The 14,184-nt window shown below is 40.3% G+C and overlaps 1 protein-coding gene across 3 annotated transcripts in view; it reads left to right on the top strand.

Moving 5' to 3' along the window:
- The window catches only part of PLXNC1 (plexin C1), a 158,867-nt gene that overhangs the window by 80,546 nt on the left and 64,137 nt on the right, over positions 1-14,184 (top strand). For all 3 annotated transcript variants that reach the window (XM_054442098.2, XM_054442100.2, XM_054442099.2), the window contains exons 10-11: positions 8,109-8,248; positions 10,930-11,109. In XM_054442098.2, coding sequence (XP_054298073.1) covers positions 8,109-8,248; positions 10,930-11,109 — 320 coding nt within the window. The remainder of the gene's footprint in view (positions 1-8,108; positions 8,249-10,929; positions 11,110-14,184) is intronic.

Genomic DNA, 14,184 nt, shown 5'->3' on the forward strand with positions numbered 1-14,184 from the left:
CTCTGATTCATTCTGAGTTCATTTTTATATATGGCATAAGAAATGGGTCTAACTTCATTCTTTTGCATGTGGATATCCAGTTTTCCCAACATCATTTGTTGAAAAAAATGTCCTTTCCCCATTGAATGGTCTTGGCACCCTCATTGAAAATCATTTCACTGTATTTGTGAGAGTGTATTTCTGGGTGTTCTTTTCTATTCTATTGGTCTATGTCTGTCTTTGTGGCAGTACTGCACTGTTTGATTACTGTAGCTTTGTAAAGTAGATTTTGAAATCAGGAAATGTGAATTCTTCAAGTTTGTTCTTCTTTCTCAAGATTGTTTTAGAAAATAATAAACTTTTAATTTTGAGATAATTGTAGATTCACATGTACTTGTGAGACAATAATACTTAACATCTTTTACCCAGTTTCCTTCAATAGTATTATCTTGCAAAACTATAGCACAACATCACAGTCAGGATATTGACGTTGACAGCAGTCAAGACACAGAACAGCTCTATCGTCACAAGGCTCCCCAGGTTGCCCTTTCACAGTCACATCCATTTCCTTCCTCCCTCCCATTCTCCGTCTTTGATGCCTGGCAACCACTGATCTCGGCTCCATTTCTATAATTTTATCATTTCGATAATTTTATATAAACGGAATCATCCAGATGTACCCTTTGGGGGACTGGCTCTTTTAACTCAACATAATTCTCTGGAAATTCATCCAAGTTCTTTTATGTATCAATAATTCATTCCTTTTTATCGCTGAGTCGTGGTCCAGGCAGCGGCTTTTTAAACTTCTTTAATTTTAAAGATAAATATCATAAAGTCACTACATCCTGGTTTCCTGCAGTGTATCTCTGTGCACCCTTTGAACTGTGTGGTTAAAAGAACTGGGGTCACCACAAGAGAAGAAGAAGGCTGAAATAAACAAAAGCCCAGATCTGTTTTCAGTGCTTCTCTGTGGATTACCCCTCTAAGTATGGAGAAAGACATTTTGTTGATACTGACATGTTTTCTTTAAATATGTGACTCAGAGCAGAATCTCTCTTTTGTTTGATAGGGAATGGAGTGTTATTTGTCACAGGAGGGATTTCTCGTGCTCTGTCAAACACTGCTGTCTTTCATTATCAGGTGGAATGTGTAACATTCTGGTTTCCACTTTGGGCCTTCATGTTGGCCTTGAACAAAGCACCCAATGTCTTTGTGATTCTGTTTCTACCAGAGAAGTCACTCACAGCTTTGCTTCAATGCATCTGCCCACACTACATATGTACCGAGTACTTCCTGTGTGCTAGCACTAGGAATGGAGCAGGTACTGTCCTAGGCACCTAGGATCCTGAACTTGAGTTGATTCTTTCTAGAGGCATTTATTGCACACCTATTAGATGCAATTATACCGATCTCCACAGATTCCATGAGGAGGATTCAGATGAATCAGGCACATCTCTGGCCATCAGTCTCAAGAATCTTATCCATGAGTACATAAGTAACAATACAAGATTTTAAAAATAGTAATATAGGGAAAGTACAAGAAAGTATACAGAGAGCCTCTTTATGCCCGGGGCTTTGTTTTAGTCCTTCCTTTTGCTTAAACCCAGTGCCTTGAAGTTGAAAACACTTAATCAGTGTGGTTGGTTAAGTCTTTGATTGACAATGGATTGATTGATGGAGATGGCATTTCAGCCCACCTTTGAGGACGAGAAGCATCCAGACACATGAATGCGGGTATTCGAAGCAGGGGAAGCAGCATAAGCACAGTGTGGGGATAGGAGCCAGAAGATTCCAGGACACACGCTAGAGGAAACCCTAAGTAGGCACAGAGGATGCAGGAAGTTATGAGACACAAGGTCGAAATGACCCTGGAGCCTGCATATATAGGGCCTCACATACCAGTCCTATGAGTGCTGACTTTATTCTTCAGTGGCAATGGAATGCTATTCAAGGTATCTTATTTTATTTTTTTAGTGTATGAGTTTGCTAATCCAAGGATCTGGTACTCATGAGGTAGGGTCCTGGTTCAGTCCCTACTAGGCCGGTAGCACTCACACTGTTTCATGACCCCAAGACCTACCCCTGTGTCCTGACCCTGAAACGTATAGCATCATCTGCCAAGGGGGCTGAGTTACAGAAAAGTGTGACCACAATAGAGAAATGAGCTCAAAAATCTATGTATGACCTTGGAGGAGGAGTATTTCAAGCTATAAAGGCCAGTGTCTGACCGTCTGTCTGTTTCTCTCCACATATCTAGTAGTTGAAACCTTGTCAGGGACCATTGGCCCTGTCACCCTGCCCTGACCACTTCCCCTTCCATTTCTTAACATTCTCATATCTGGTGCCTTCACTCACTGAGACCAGAGATAGCTCCCCTCTCTTTTGTGCATTCAAGGAGGGATTGTGAAGATTGATGATATGATGTCATTCTAATATTTGTTATTACCCTCAATATGCTTATCACCATAGGGCAGAAATAAAGCATACAAAGTCATATCCCCTGGCAATTTACATTCAAATGGTTCTTTCTCTTCCTTGCACCTCCTCTTCTCTTCCTCCATCACTTCTTCCCCCCCGAGATGGAGTTTCACTCTTGTTGCCCAGGGTGGAGTGCAGTGGCACAATCTCGGCTCACTGCAACCTCTGCCTCCCCATTTCAAGTGATTCTCCTGCCTTGGCCTCCCAAGTAGCTGGGATTACAGGCACCCGCCACCATGCCCAGCTAATTTTTTCCAATTTTTAGTAGAGACAGGGTTTCACCATGTTGGCCAGGATGGTCTCAAACTCCTGACCTCAGGTGATTTGCCTGCCTCAGCCTCCCAAAGTGCTGGGATTACAGGCATGAGCCACCGCACCTGGCCCCTCCATCACTTTTGAATATGCATTTTTGGTCTCTCACAGGTAATCCAAATGAATGCTTTTGGGGACCTTGCCTTCAAGAATGAAATTAAATTTCACATATACCTTGCTGAGTAGCTTCTATGGGCCTAGCATAGGGCCAGGTACTGTAGAATTAACTTACAATCATTCACTTATTCATTCATTCAAAATTTGTTGAGCAACTACTATGTGCTAGACAGGCAGGCAAAGTGTGTGGCTGCATGGAGCTTACATGGTAGAACTTATAATATTTTGGAGGAAATAAGATTCATTTTCATGAAACAGTTGCATGTGCACAAGAGAAAAAGATACAAGAGAGAATGCCAGAATGTACTCAAATGAACTGTGGTAGCTAATATTTGCTGAGCCTGTGCCATGCCCTGAGCTCAGAGTATCTAAGCCTCACAATGGACCTATTTTCCCCATTTTATAGATAACGAAATTTTAGCTCAGAGAGAGCAAATAGTAGGTAAGAAATATGAATCCAGGCAATCTGACTCAACAGAGTTTTAACCATTACCCTACATTGTATGCCCTAAATTGAATATAAACATTGGTTAAACCATACTACTGATGATATTAATAAAAGTCAGTCTGGAAAGGACTCTAATACTGGCTTCTCTTGGCATTAGACTGTCAAAGCCTGCCCCCAATCCATGCCACACATGTAGGGTGGGAGCAAGACCTCCAACCTGGCCAGGATGTGGGAGGAGTGTATTAACCTCAAAGACATTGGAGAAAGGGGAGAAAGGACAGGGTGTGGTCAGAGGGAAGGAGTCAGACCCAGAATGGCTGGGCATCTGCTCCAAGACAGGGAGAGCAGAAGAGGCTTAATGAGGCAACTGAGGCCCTGGGGAGAGGGGAGCAGCAAGAATCTCATGCATGAGTCGAATCTTGGCCAAGGGGCGGACTTTGAGGGGCTGGGTTTAAATTGGAATCAGGGCCCTCCACTGGCTGGGAAGAGCTGCGCTCCCTGGCCCTAGAGTTTTGGTCACCCAGTCCAGGTCTGGGGAGCCACATTCAGAAGGCTCAAGGGCCAAGAGGAATAGCGGGTTGTTCAGAGGGTGGGCTTGGCAGCCAAGTCAGCCTCCTTTTAGAGTCTGCAGCTCAGAGAAGTGAGTCTTGATCTCTTCTCACAGGGCATTGGTCTGTCACCTTCTCCGTGGAAGTCTCAAGCTCTGTGTCCAGAGGCATTGCTCACTATTGGCATTTCCAGGGCCAACTGAAATCACATCTCAAGTTCCCTGGAGCCTGTACCGAGGGGCCCCCGTGAAAAGGCATTTGTCCCAGGGGCTAAGCATCAAATGGATAACCATTTTGTTCCATTTCACGCTCTAATTTTTCTTGAGTGGACCTGTATTTTGCTATTTTCTTTCCATATCTCGCCTCCTTTTACTCTTTGCCATTTCCACTGCTGGTTACCACTCTTAACAATTTATACATTTCATTAATATGTTAGTTCCATCCTCTTCTCAGTCATTAATAAAGATGTTAAATAATCCTGAACCGAATACTCACTCCTGTAGGGCCCTACAGGACTCTTTCCTTTAATTAGTTGTGCTACCTTTCATCTATCTAATGTCCTTCGGTTTCAGATTTCCAGCTGGTTTTGAATCCATGTGACTTTTTATCTAGTCCTGTTTGAACTAATTTCACGAGTGAAAATCTGAGCGATGTTTTACTGAGTGTTGATTCAGGTCCAGGCCTACAGAGAGCTTTGCTATATTCAGATTTTTTTTTAACAGATTAATAGAGTACAATTTGGCCTTAATAAACTGAGCCCTCCTAATGCACCTCTTTCCAATATTCTTTTCAATCATAGCAGTATTTTCTCCATTAATGTCATGGTAATTTGAATTGTGTTGACGTCAGACTTCACAAAAGGTACTCTTACTGTCAGAAGTAATCCTCTTAGACCTTTTGAAAGATAACTATTTCTTAGTGGTTGTTCTATTTCCAATATCCTATAATGACTTAGTTAAAAATAAAAAATAAAAAGGATCAGGTATTCTATAAATCTCCTAATTAACCAGTTTCTAATGTGCTTTCTTATACAAAACAGGGAGTGAAAACCAGAGCTCATAGTAGTTTATTAAATAAGTTCAAATTGTGCAGCCGTTTAAAAATAACGCTGAAGTCTTTAAAATGTAACCTACAGGAAGTAGACTATTCTGAGGTTAATTGCTGGACAACATAAGGCTGTGATGGTTATAGTCAATGGTATTTTGAGTTGAATATATAGAAATCTCGGACATACAGTGAGGGAGGAATCCCACGATAGGGCTGTAAGAATTTGTCTCTTTGTATTGAGCTCAATTATGTTTTACAATTAACTCCCTCTAAAATGTATAAGCTTATAGGGCTGGCTACTATATGCCAGGTTTTATGAATTAACTCTTGATGAAAATACAAAAATTGATCTAAAATATTGAATGTGTAGAACCTTTATGGGGAGATGATTCTTTGCTCTTTTGTCTGTACTGGATTTTTCAAAATCTTTATTGGTAAAAAGAAAGAATGTATTTCTAAGAATTGTTGCAACCATACAGGGCAGCCATAGAGCTGACCCTATATTTTGTTTTAAAAATGTTGTTTTATACCTGCACTATTTATTTAGGAGGGTCCTCTTGGTAGCTCTGTAACCCATTTATTAAGATTAGAAGAGGTTCTACCAGCAAACAAAAGACAACTAATCTGACTCTGTTTGAAAGCAGACTGGAAGCACCCACTTTCACAAGACAGGCCAGGGCTGGATTCCATCCTAGATGGCCAAGAGAACCCTCTCTAAACAATAGGGGTTTAAAATCTTTTTGGAGTAGCAAGGCGGTCTCCACTCAGGGAAATAAAAAGTTAATAAGATGATGTGGCAAGTCGTCTGATGGTGTTCGTAGAGCCATTTAAGGAGCAAAATATAACTTCCTTAAAAAATCTTTTTTACATTAGTTGTAAGGCTCTCTTTATCCTCTGCAGAGAATGGAGAAGTAGCATTTACTTGGCATGTTTGAAAATTTTGCTTGAGCAGACATCAACAGTATAAATATAAGAAGCAGGAAGGACTATCTAGAAAGAAAAGAATCCTGGGAATCATAGTTGACTTGGATGTAAATGTGAGTCTGCAATGAGGTTTATATAAAAAAAGAAACAAAATTCTATCTTGCTCCCCTAAGAAGACAGTGGACTCCTCTAGAGCAGAGGTCGGCAAATGTTTTCTACAAAGAGCCAGACAGTAAATATTTTAGGCTTTGCGGGCCGTATGGTCTCTGCTGCAGCTACTCCACTCGACTGCTGCAGTGCAACAGCAGCCAGAGACACTACCCAGACGAGTATTTATGGGTGCTGAAATTTGAATTTCATGTGTTTTTATATGTCATGAAATATTATTCTTCTTTTGACATTTTGTCGTGGGCCATGCAAAAGCAGGTAGCGGGCAGGATCTGGCCCGCAGACTATAGTTTGCCAACTCCTGATCAAGTGCAAACATAGATCATGTGTCCCCCACAACATCTGGCCTAAGGACCCTGCAGGTGCTCAATAAACACTTGTTCTCTTAGCTGTCACCATGTAAGAGCAAAGAGTAAGCCTTTTGCTATATAACACACACTTGACATTTGCAATCTTGAAGGCTTTGCTAATCCCCCCATTCCAAGTACCACTCTAGCAGATAATTTCCCCCATAAAATGCAGTCAAGTATAACAGAATAATTAAAGTGACCCTTTCAGGCCCTTAGTGATTCTATAAATACAGGGCTAACGTCCTTCACAAAGTGATTAAAATAAATTCTGCTACCAAAATCAATTCTGTGTCACGTTACATCATTGCTGTGATGACATTAACGATGAATTTACCTCAATCTGCAAAACTAATCCAAAGCACTGATGAGTGATGGGCACCACTGTGCCATGTAGCACCTGTGTGTGCCGAGGAGCAGAATGAGAAAATGTCTGTTTCAGCAGGATGGGCAGCCCCTGTAGCCCAGCAATGCCACCCCGATGAGTGTTCCATGCACAAAGGAGCAGAGGATACTCAATTGCTTCAACAAGTAGGTGTTAGACAGGTGTTGGACATCACGGAGTTCTCCCAGTGGCTCAGGGGCTTCTTCCTGGACTTGGTCCTCCAAGTGGATGCACTCAGCATTTAGAATTTCACCAAATGTCATGTGATTAAGCATCTCTGGACCTTGGAGTCATTTTCAAATATCAAGACTGAGTATGTTCTGTGATGGTAGAGGATATAGGGGGAAAAAAGAGCGTGAGTATGATGTTCACTCTTGCTGAAGATCTGCTGGACTTTATATTGGGTAGAATCTTAGAATCTTATGTCCTGTTTTGGTCACCGTATTATAGAAGAATACAGATTTGCTGAAAATGGTCTACAAAAGAAGAGTGAAATTATCAGAATGATAGACAGTAGCATCTGTAACATAAAAGTGAAAGAAATCAGGATTGTTTTATCTTGAAAAGAGAAAATGATCTTGCTATCAAATAAAGGGCTTTTTTTTTTTTTAAGGGAGCATTTGATTAGACATCACAAATGGAGAAGTAAGGTGGCATTCACCTATATGGTATGAAGCTAGGTAGCAAGGGACTCGAAGGTACATGTTCTTGACCTTAGGCCTGATAAAGTCTGTTGAAACTGGGTAGCAAGAAGGAGGTTGTGGTATCTACAAACCTTGGTTGGCCACAGTGGTTTAGACATCCAACTACTTGATATTAGGTGACTGAACAGGTTGATTTCTTGAGGTTTTTCCCCCTGCAGTGTCCTCCTGGATTCAAATAGCCTCACTGTAACAAAAATATGACTGCTTTCTTGGGGATTGAATTTATCTGGAATGACATTTATTTCAACTTAACGATGAGTCTGTCATAGGCCTACGGTCAATGGACTCTCTTTCTTTTCCTTGATTTTGCTTACATTGTGAGCCTCCAGAGGCTGTAAGGCAGTAAACATTTTCAAAACTCTAGTGATACCTAACTCTTCGGACAGAATATCAGACTCTTCAACTGTATTTTCAACTGTCTTGTGAGACAAAGACTAATTGGTTTGACCTCATGCTGTCACATGTTGAGAGACATGAATCTGCAGCACTCTCCCTTGAATTCATTGATTTCATTAAACACCGTCTGCTTGTGTTTGCAAAATGTTGTAATTTCCAAGTGATTTCTTCGAACTGCAGCGCATAAACAGATTTTTTTGGAGCGATGCCATTTCTTAGCTTTGATCTCCTGTTTTAATCTTTTCTTTCCAATAGGTCTTCTACATTAAGTCCATTGAGCCACAGAAAGTATCGACATTAGGGAAAAGCAACGTGATAGTAACAGGGGCAAACTTTACCCAGGCATCGAACATCACAATGATCCTGAAAGGAACCAGTACCTGTGATAAGGATGTGTGAGTGGAAATACTAATAATTTATCCTTGGTAACATAACGCTCAAACCTGTGCCGAAGGAATATCAGTGTGATTATAACCTTTATATAGTCAAATTATTGCCATGCACCAAAGCAGGCCAATTAGTCAGAGTATTTGACATAATATAATTCCAACACGTAAAATAATTTTCACAACAGATCTGAAGTTCATTGTGAGAGAATCTGTTCCATGTTATTCCCCAAAAATCTCAGTATATCGTCATTTCAGGATGTTGCCTGTTTGGGGTCTTGATTCATTTTCAGTAACAAAATCAAGTATATGGAGTAGCAAACATCATTCTTTAGGTGATGCACTTGGAAAAATAGTTGAGTACCTTGAAATTTGATGGGGAATTTTTTGGAGCAACTCTTCCAGTGTGCCACCCAAAGTTGAAAAAACAAAACCTTTTGGATCCATTTTATGTGGACATTGTATTCTTTGTAGCCTTCTCTTTACTGGTTTGGTTTCAGCCTCCAAAAATGAAATTACTACTACATATAATGGTAGTAAAAAAGAACACCCCAACATAAATATCTGGCTAATGTATCTCTTGAACATTATTATTTCTGTCACTTCTTTCCCAAACTCATCGCATCAGTGAAACTTGGAGAAAGAATTTTTGATTTCTACCGATGTCCTTGTACAAATGGTTACTCCCCCCTCAAAAAAAAAAAAAAGTGATGTGATAACTGCAGTTATTAAATAACACAACAGATTATTTGAGTTTTCTGCTTGTTAACTCGTATAAGTTTGGGCTAATTTGAAGTAAAAGATATTACAGTCTACATAGAGTATAACACTAAGCTTATTTTCATCATGGAAATGCATTTAAGACAATCTGCTGAAGCGTGATGTTTTGATTTTTAACTACTAAAACAGATTTGTACAGCATTCTAATCTGCCATGCTTATTTACTGAATTTTCCGCTTTAATTCATTTTCTGCACATCACTGCCATGCCCTTCCCCTCATAGCAGTAAATTTGGAATATCTGTGATCTTGATGAGAAAAGCTGCTCATTGGTGGCTTGCCTGTGTTCTGCTATTTGCCAGAATTATCAAACACACATTAGAGGCTGTATCTGTGCAATATAGGTTTTTTTGTGCTGTTTATCCTGGCTAAATACCTTATTGCAAAAAACTTTCATTTTATGTAGCGAAATCTGTGAAGTTAGACACCTGTGTATTCACTGAAAGGCAATCAACTTCATGGAAAATAAGTAGTTTTTCAGAGCATTACCCTGTTTCTGACTCTTTATGTTCTCATTTTAATTCCGAATGTGTCTTGAGATACTGCAGTTATTAAATTAAATGACTAGGAGACCTTTCTGCATGTAGCATTTCAGTAACCACATCTGTGTGGTGAACCCAAGTTCACAAGCAGTCAACATAATACTCAGTTAATCCTATACCTGAGCCCAGGCTGTAATCCCAGGCTCTTTTAATATGGTACTTTTAAAGTGGGTAATTATTTTAAAGAGAAAAATACTAGTAGTGGAATGACCTACATTTTCACCTCTCTTCTTCTAAAATTTATAAACAAGTTTGAATTTTAATATTCAACCACTTTATGATAAATTTCCTAGAGCTTTGCTCTGAATATAAACCTGAAAATGTACGTCTGAGGTGGTGTAAGTACAAACTGACTCAGATGTTTTTGAATTTGCCTTATCCTAAAGGGTTAGTGATAGCATTAAAGTTAATCATCATGCACATGGCTTTTAAGTAGTAATAATAGATTCTCATGTAGCATGATTATACTGAGCATTATTCAGACACAACCCAGGCTTAATGATTTGTGCTTTAGAGGGTCATTGTAGACACACAGAGGAACTGCAGGTGACAGTGGGAATGTCAGAGAAAGCTTCGCTCTGACTCTGAAAGGGCGCCAAGCATCAGCTGTTGGACGTCAGGAGCACCCTGGACAGCCCCAGCTAAGTCCCAGCCTGGAGACTCCTTAGGGGGCATGTTGGCCCCAATGCTGATTGATTCTGAGATGCCTGGGCTCTTGGTTTAGGTCCCCTTTGAACAGCAGAATTTCCATCTCTGTCTGGTGCTGGGTTTTACCCTCTCAGTGCTTGACTAGGGCTTTTTTTCTTGAGCTTTTTATTATGGAAACTCAAACATAATACACGAGAGATGAGTGTAATGAACCTCTCTGTAGCCATTCCCGGTTTCAAAGCCTATCAACATTTTGCCAGTCTTGCTTCATCTATCTTATCTGGGGTTTTTGGGGGGGCATGATGAGAACCAAACACCATATCCTTCACTGCTAAATACTTCAGTATCTCTCTAACAGATAAGCCTAGTGCCATTATGATACTCAACAGAATTATCCATAATTCTTAATATAATGTAACCCCCAGTTCATGTTCTGCTTTCTATTAGTACTTCTTCAAGGCAATGGTTACACCTCCTTCCTTTCCCACTTCTAAGGGCAATGCAAATAAGAAAGATAAAAATGTACTAAAGAAAGAGGAACCCAGCCCCTAATAATACCAGCTTGGGTCATTGGCCCCTCATGAGTCAGTAGTTGCCTGCAGCTGTTCTGCTCCTTCATGAAGTGTTGTAGTTCAAGTGAAATTCATCTGCTGTCACCTTGGGTAATCAACTGTGCTAAGTGTCTGTGTCATGTGAGAGTTCTTTTTCTACTCCTTTCTAGGATACAGGTTAGCCATGTGCTAAATGACACCCACATGAAATTCTCTCTTCCATCAAGCCGGAAAGAAATGAAGGATGTGTGTATCCAGTTTGATGGTGGGAACTGCTCTTCTGTGGGATCCTTATCCTACATTGCTCTGCCACATTGTTCCCTTATATTTCCTGCTACCACCTGGATCAGGTACTTTCTAGATTCATAATCTTTTTCTCTCATTGTGGTTAAAGGTCATATGCCCAAAGATCATTGATTTTATTCAAGTAAATTCAGAAACAGTAGTCATTCCAAATTCCTCTCACCAAGTTCTCCTTAGGATTTACTCCTAGAAAAATGCATACCTGACAAGGCATTTGCTTCCCATACTCATCGTGAATGCTATGAGCACATCTTTTTCTCTTCACCATGGCTGCTGAGAAACTCACAGCTGAAATGTTTGCCTAGGTTTTTGATATAGATATATGACACTCTTTACTATGTGTCCCTCCTGCTCGTGATAAAAGGCTTCTTTCTTACCTCTTTCATTTTATAGGCTTTAGATACTAGTCTATCTAACTAGTCTATCTAACTAATTAGAAAACTAGTAAGGCGTTTTGAATTCTTTGGGGGAAATATTGGGAGCTATCAAAATGAAAAGCAGAATCAACATTTTCAAGATGTTCCCTAAGGGGGAGATGGAAACCCCAAAATAAACTCCCCCAGATAAATCCAATATGTTAAGAAAAACATTTATCTCCCTAGTTGAATTTTTTCATTTATTACTATTATGTATTTTTTACATTTTCATGGGTACATAATACTTGTACATGTTTATGAGACACATGTGATGTTTTTTCTATGATCATACAGTGAATATGTAATCATCAAATCAGGGTAATTGGAATATCCATCACCTCAAGCATTTATCATTTCTTTCTGTTAGGAACATTCCAATTCCACTCTTCTAGCTATTTTAAAATATGCAATAAATTACTGTGAGTTATAGACACCCTACTATGCTACTGAACACTAGATCTTATTCTATCTCATTGTATTTTTGTAGCCATTAACTAACCCCTCTTTATCCCTCTCTGGCCCCACCACAACACCCTTCCCAGCCTCTGATACCTATAATTCTACTCTCTATCTCCATTAGACCAACTTTCTCAGCTCCCACGTATGGGTGAGAACCTGCAATATTTGTCTTTCTGTGCCTGGCTTATTTCACTTAACATAATGTCCTGCAGCTCCATCTATGTTGTTGCAAATGAGAGGATCTCATTCTTTTTTGTAGGCTGAATAATACTCCATTGCGTATAGGTACCACATTTTCTTTATCCTCTAATCTGTTGATGGACACTTAGGTTGAGTCCCTATCTTGGTTATTGTGAAGAATGCTGCAATAAAGATTCCCCCTAGTTGAATTTAAATTCACTTTCATAATATTTTTATTCCTAAATCTCTTTAGGACTAAAATCCTAACGATATTTTCTTTGCCTGACACAGTATGAAGCTAATTTTCAAAGTACTCTCTAGGTAAACCTACAGACAAAGCTTTGTTAAAAAAAAAAAAAAAAAAGAAGAAGAAGAAGAAGAATAAAAGGAGGGGAAGAGAAAAAGGAAAAAAAGTAGAGAAGAAAAAAATCACTTTTAATATTCTTATTTAAGATCAAGTGAGAGGTGGCTATATTAGTCTGCTAGGGTGGACATAAAGTGCCACAGCGTCTGTGGCTTAAACAACAGAAATTTCTTTCTCCCCAATTCTGGAGGCTGAAATCATGGCGTGGGTAAGGTTGGTTTCTCCTGAGGCCTTAACCTTGGCTTGTAGATGGTCATCTTCTCTCTATGTCTTCACGTGGTCTTCCCTCTGTATCTCTCTCCTAATCTCCCCACTTTTTTTTTTTTTTTTTTTTTTGAGACAGTCTCACTCTGTCACCCAGGCTGGAGTGCAGTGGCGCAATCTTGGCTTGCAACCTCCGCCTCCCGGGTTCAAGTGATTCTCCTGCCTCAGCCTCTCGAGTAGCTGGGATAATCTCCCCTTTTTATAAGGACATCCGCCATGTAGGATTAGGGCCCACCCCAGTGACCTTGTTTAACCTTCCTTACCTCTTTAACCACCCACATCTCTAAATACAGTCCCATTCTGAGGCACTGGGAGTTAGGGCTTCAACATACACATTTTATGGGGACACAGTTCCATCCATAATAGTAAGATAAGGAGAACTGAAATTTCAAAACCAAGGCTCTAGCATGACATCCCCCACTCTAGGACCAATTCCATTCTCCATATAAAAGGAGACATTGATGTGGCATGCCCCGTGTGCCTGGTGTGTTCATCTATTGACTAGGTTAATCCTCACAACAAATTTATGAGATCTGCTATGGCTTGTCCCTTTTGCAAATGAGGGAACTGGGGGAGAAAAAGGGTTCAAACAACTCACCCCAGCCTCCCAGACAGCTGGGACTAGGAGGTTGGGCTCTGAGCCACTGCAGTATCCTGCTTTGCTGTAAAGTAAGAGGCTCCCTACTATCCTGTCACCTGCGACATTCTGAGCCTGTGTGTCTTGGCTGCTCCTGGGTCACTGTGCCTTGAGCAAGAATGTGGCTCTAAATGCTGGCCATCAGGAGAGCACGCTTGGCTTGGTTTTCTAGTAATGGCTACAGACTGGCATGAGGCCAACTCAGCCCTTCCCCATTGTGGCTGGAGGATTCAGAGATCAGTGTCTTCTCTCTGTCCTACACAAATCGGGTTGTTCAGGCCCACCTCCTGGTCTTGTCATCAGGGGCTCAGCTGGCTGTTGGACCTGACATACCCAGGCTCTTGTCCCCTAGAATGAGTGTCTGGTGACCTACGTGAACAGGGGTGCAAGGGCAGCCAGAGCTGTGGACAGCTGTTTCTTTCACACCCAGTGACCGCTTTGCTTATATGCACTGAGAAACGCGAAGTTATCTGGCTTGGTTTTAGAGAGATAGAATGTAGCTGCTATTTATATGGCGTACCAATAGGAATTTACACTTTTAATGTCATCTGTAATTTTACCTTGCCCAAAGTGTTTCCTGTCTCTCTAAATAACATACCATTGGTAAGTTAGGAGTTTGATTTTGAAAATTGTTAGATTGAAGCCTCTTTATATAGATTAAACAGTAATCAAACAAAATTCTGTTTAGTGAAACCTTTTCAAGGTACAGCTCCTGATCTGATTATGATACAAACAAAATTCAAATTCTATCAAAGAATCTGGGCATTTTCCTAGAATTAAAATAGGATCTGACCTGAATTTT

Source organism: Pongo pygmaeus, chromosome 10 (genome assembly GCF_028885625.2).
Source record: "Pongo pygmaeus isolate AG05252 chromosome 10, NHGRI_mPonPyg2-v2.0_pri, whole genome shotgun sequence".
NCBI classification, from domain to species: Eukaryota; Metazoa; Chordata; class Mammalia; order Primates; family Hominidae; genus Pongo; species Pongo pygmaeus.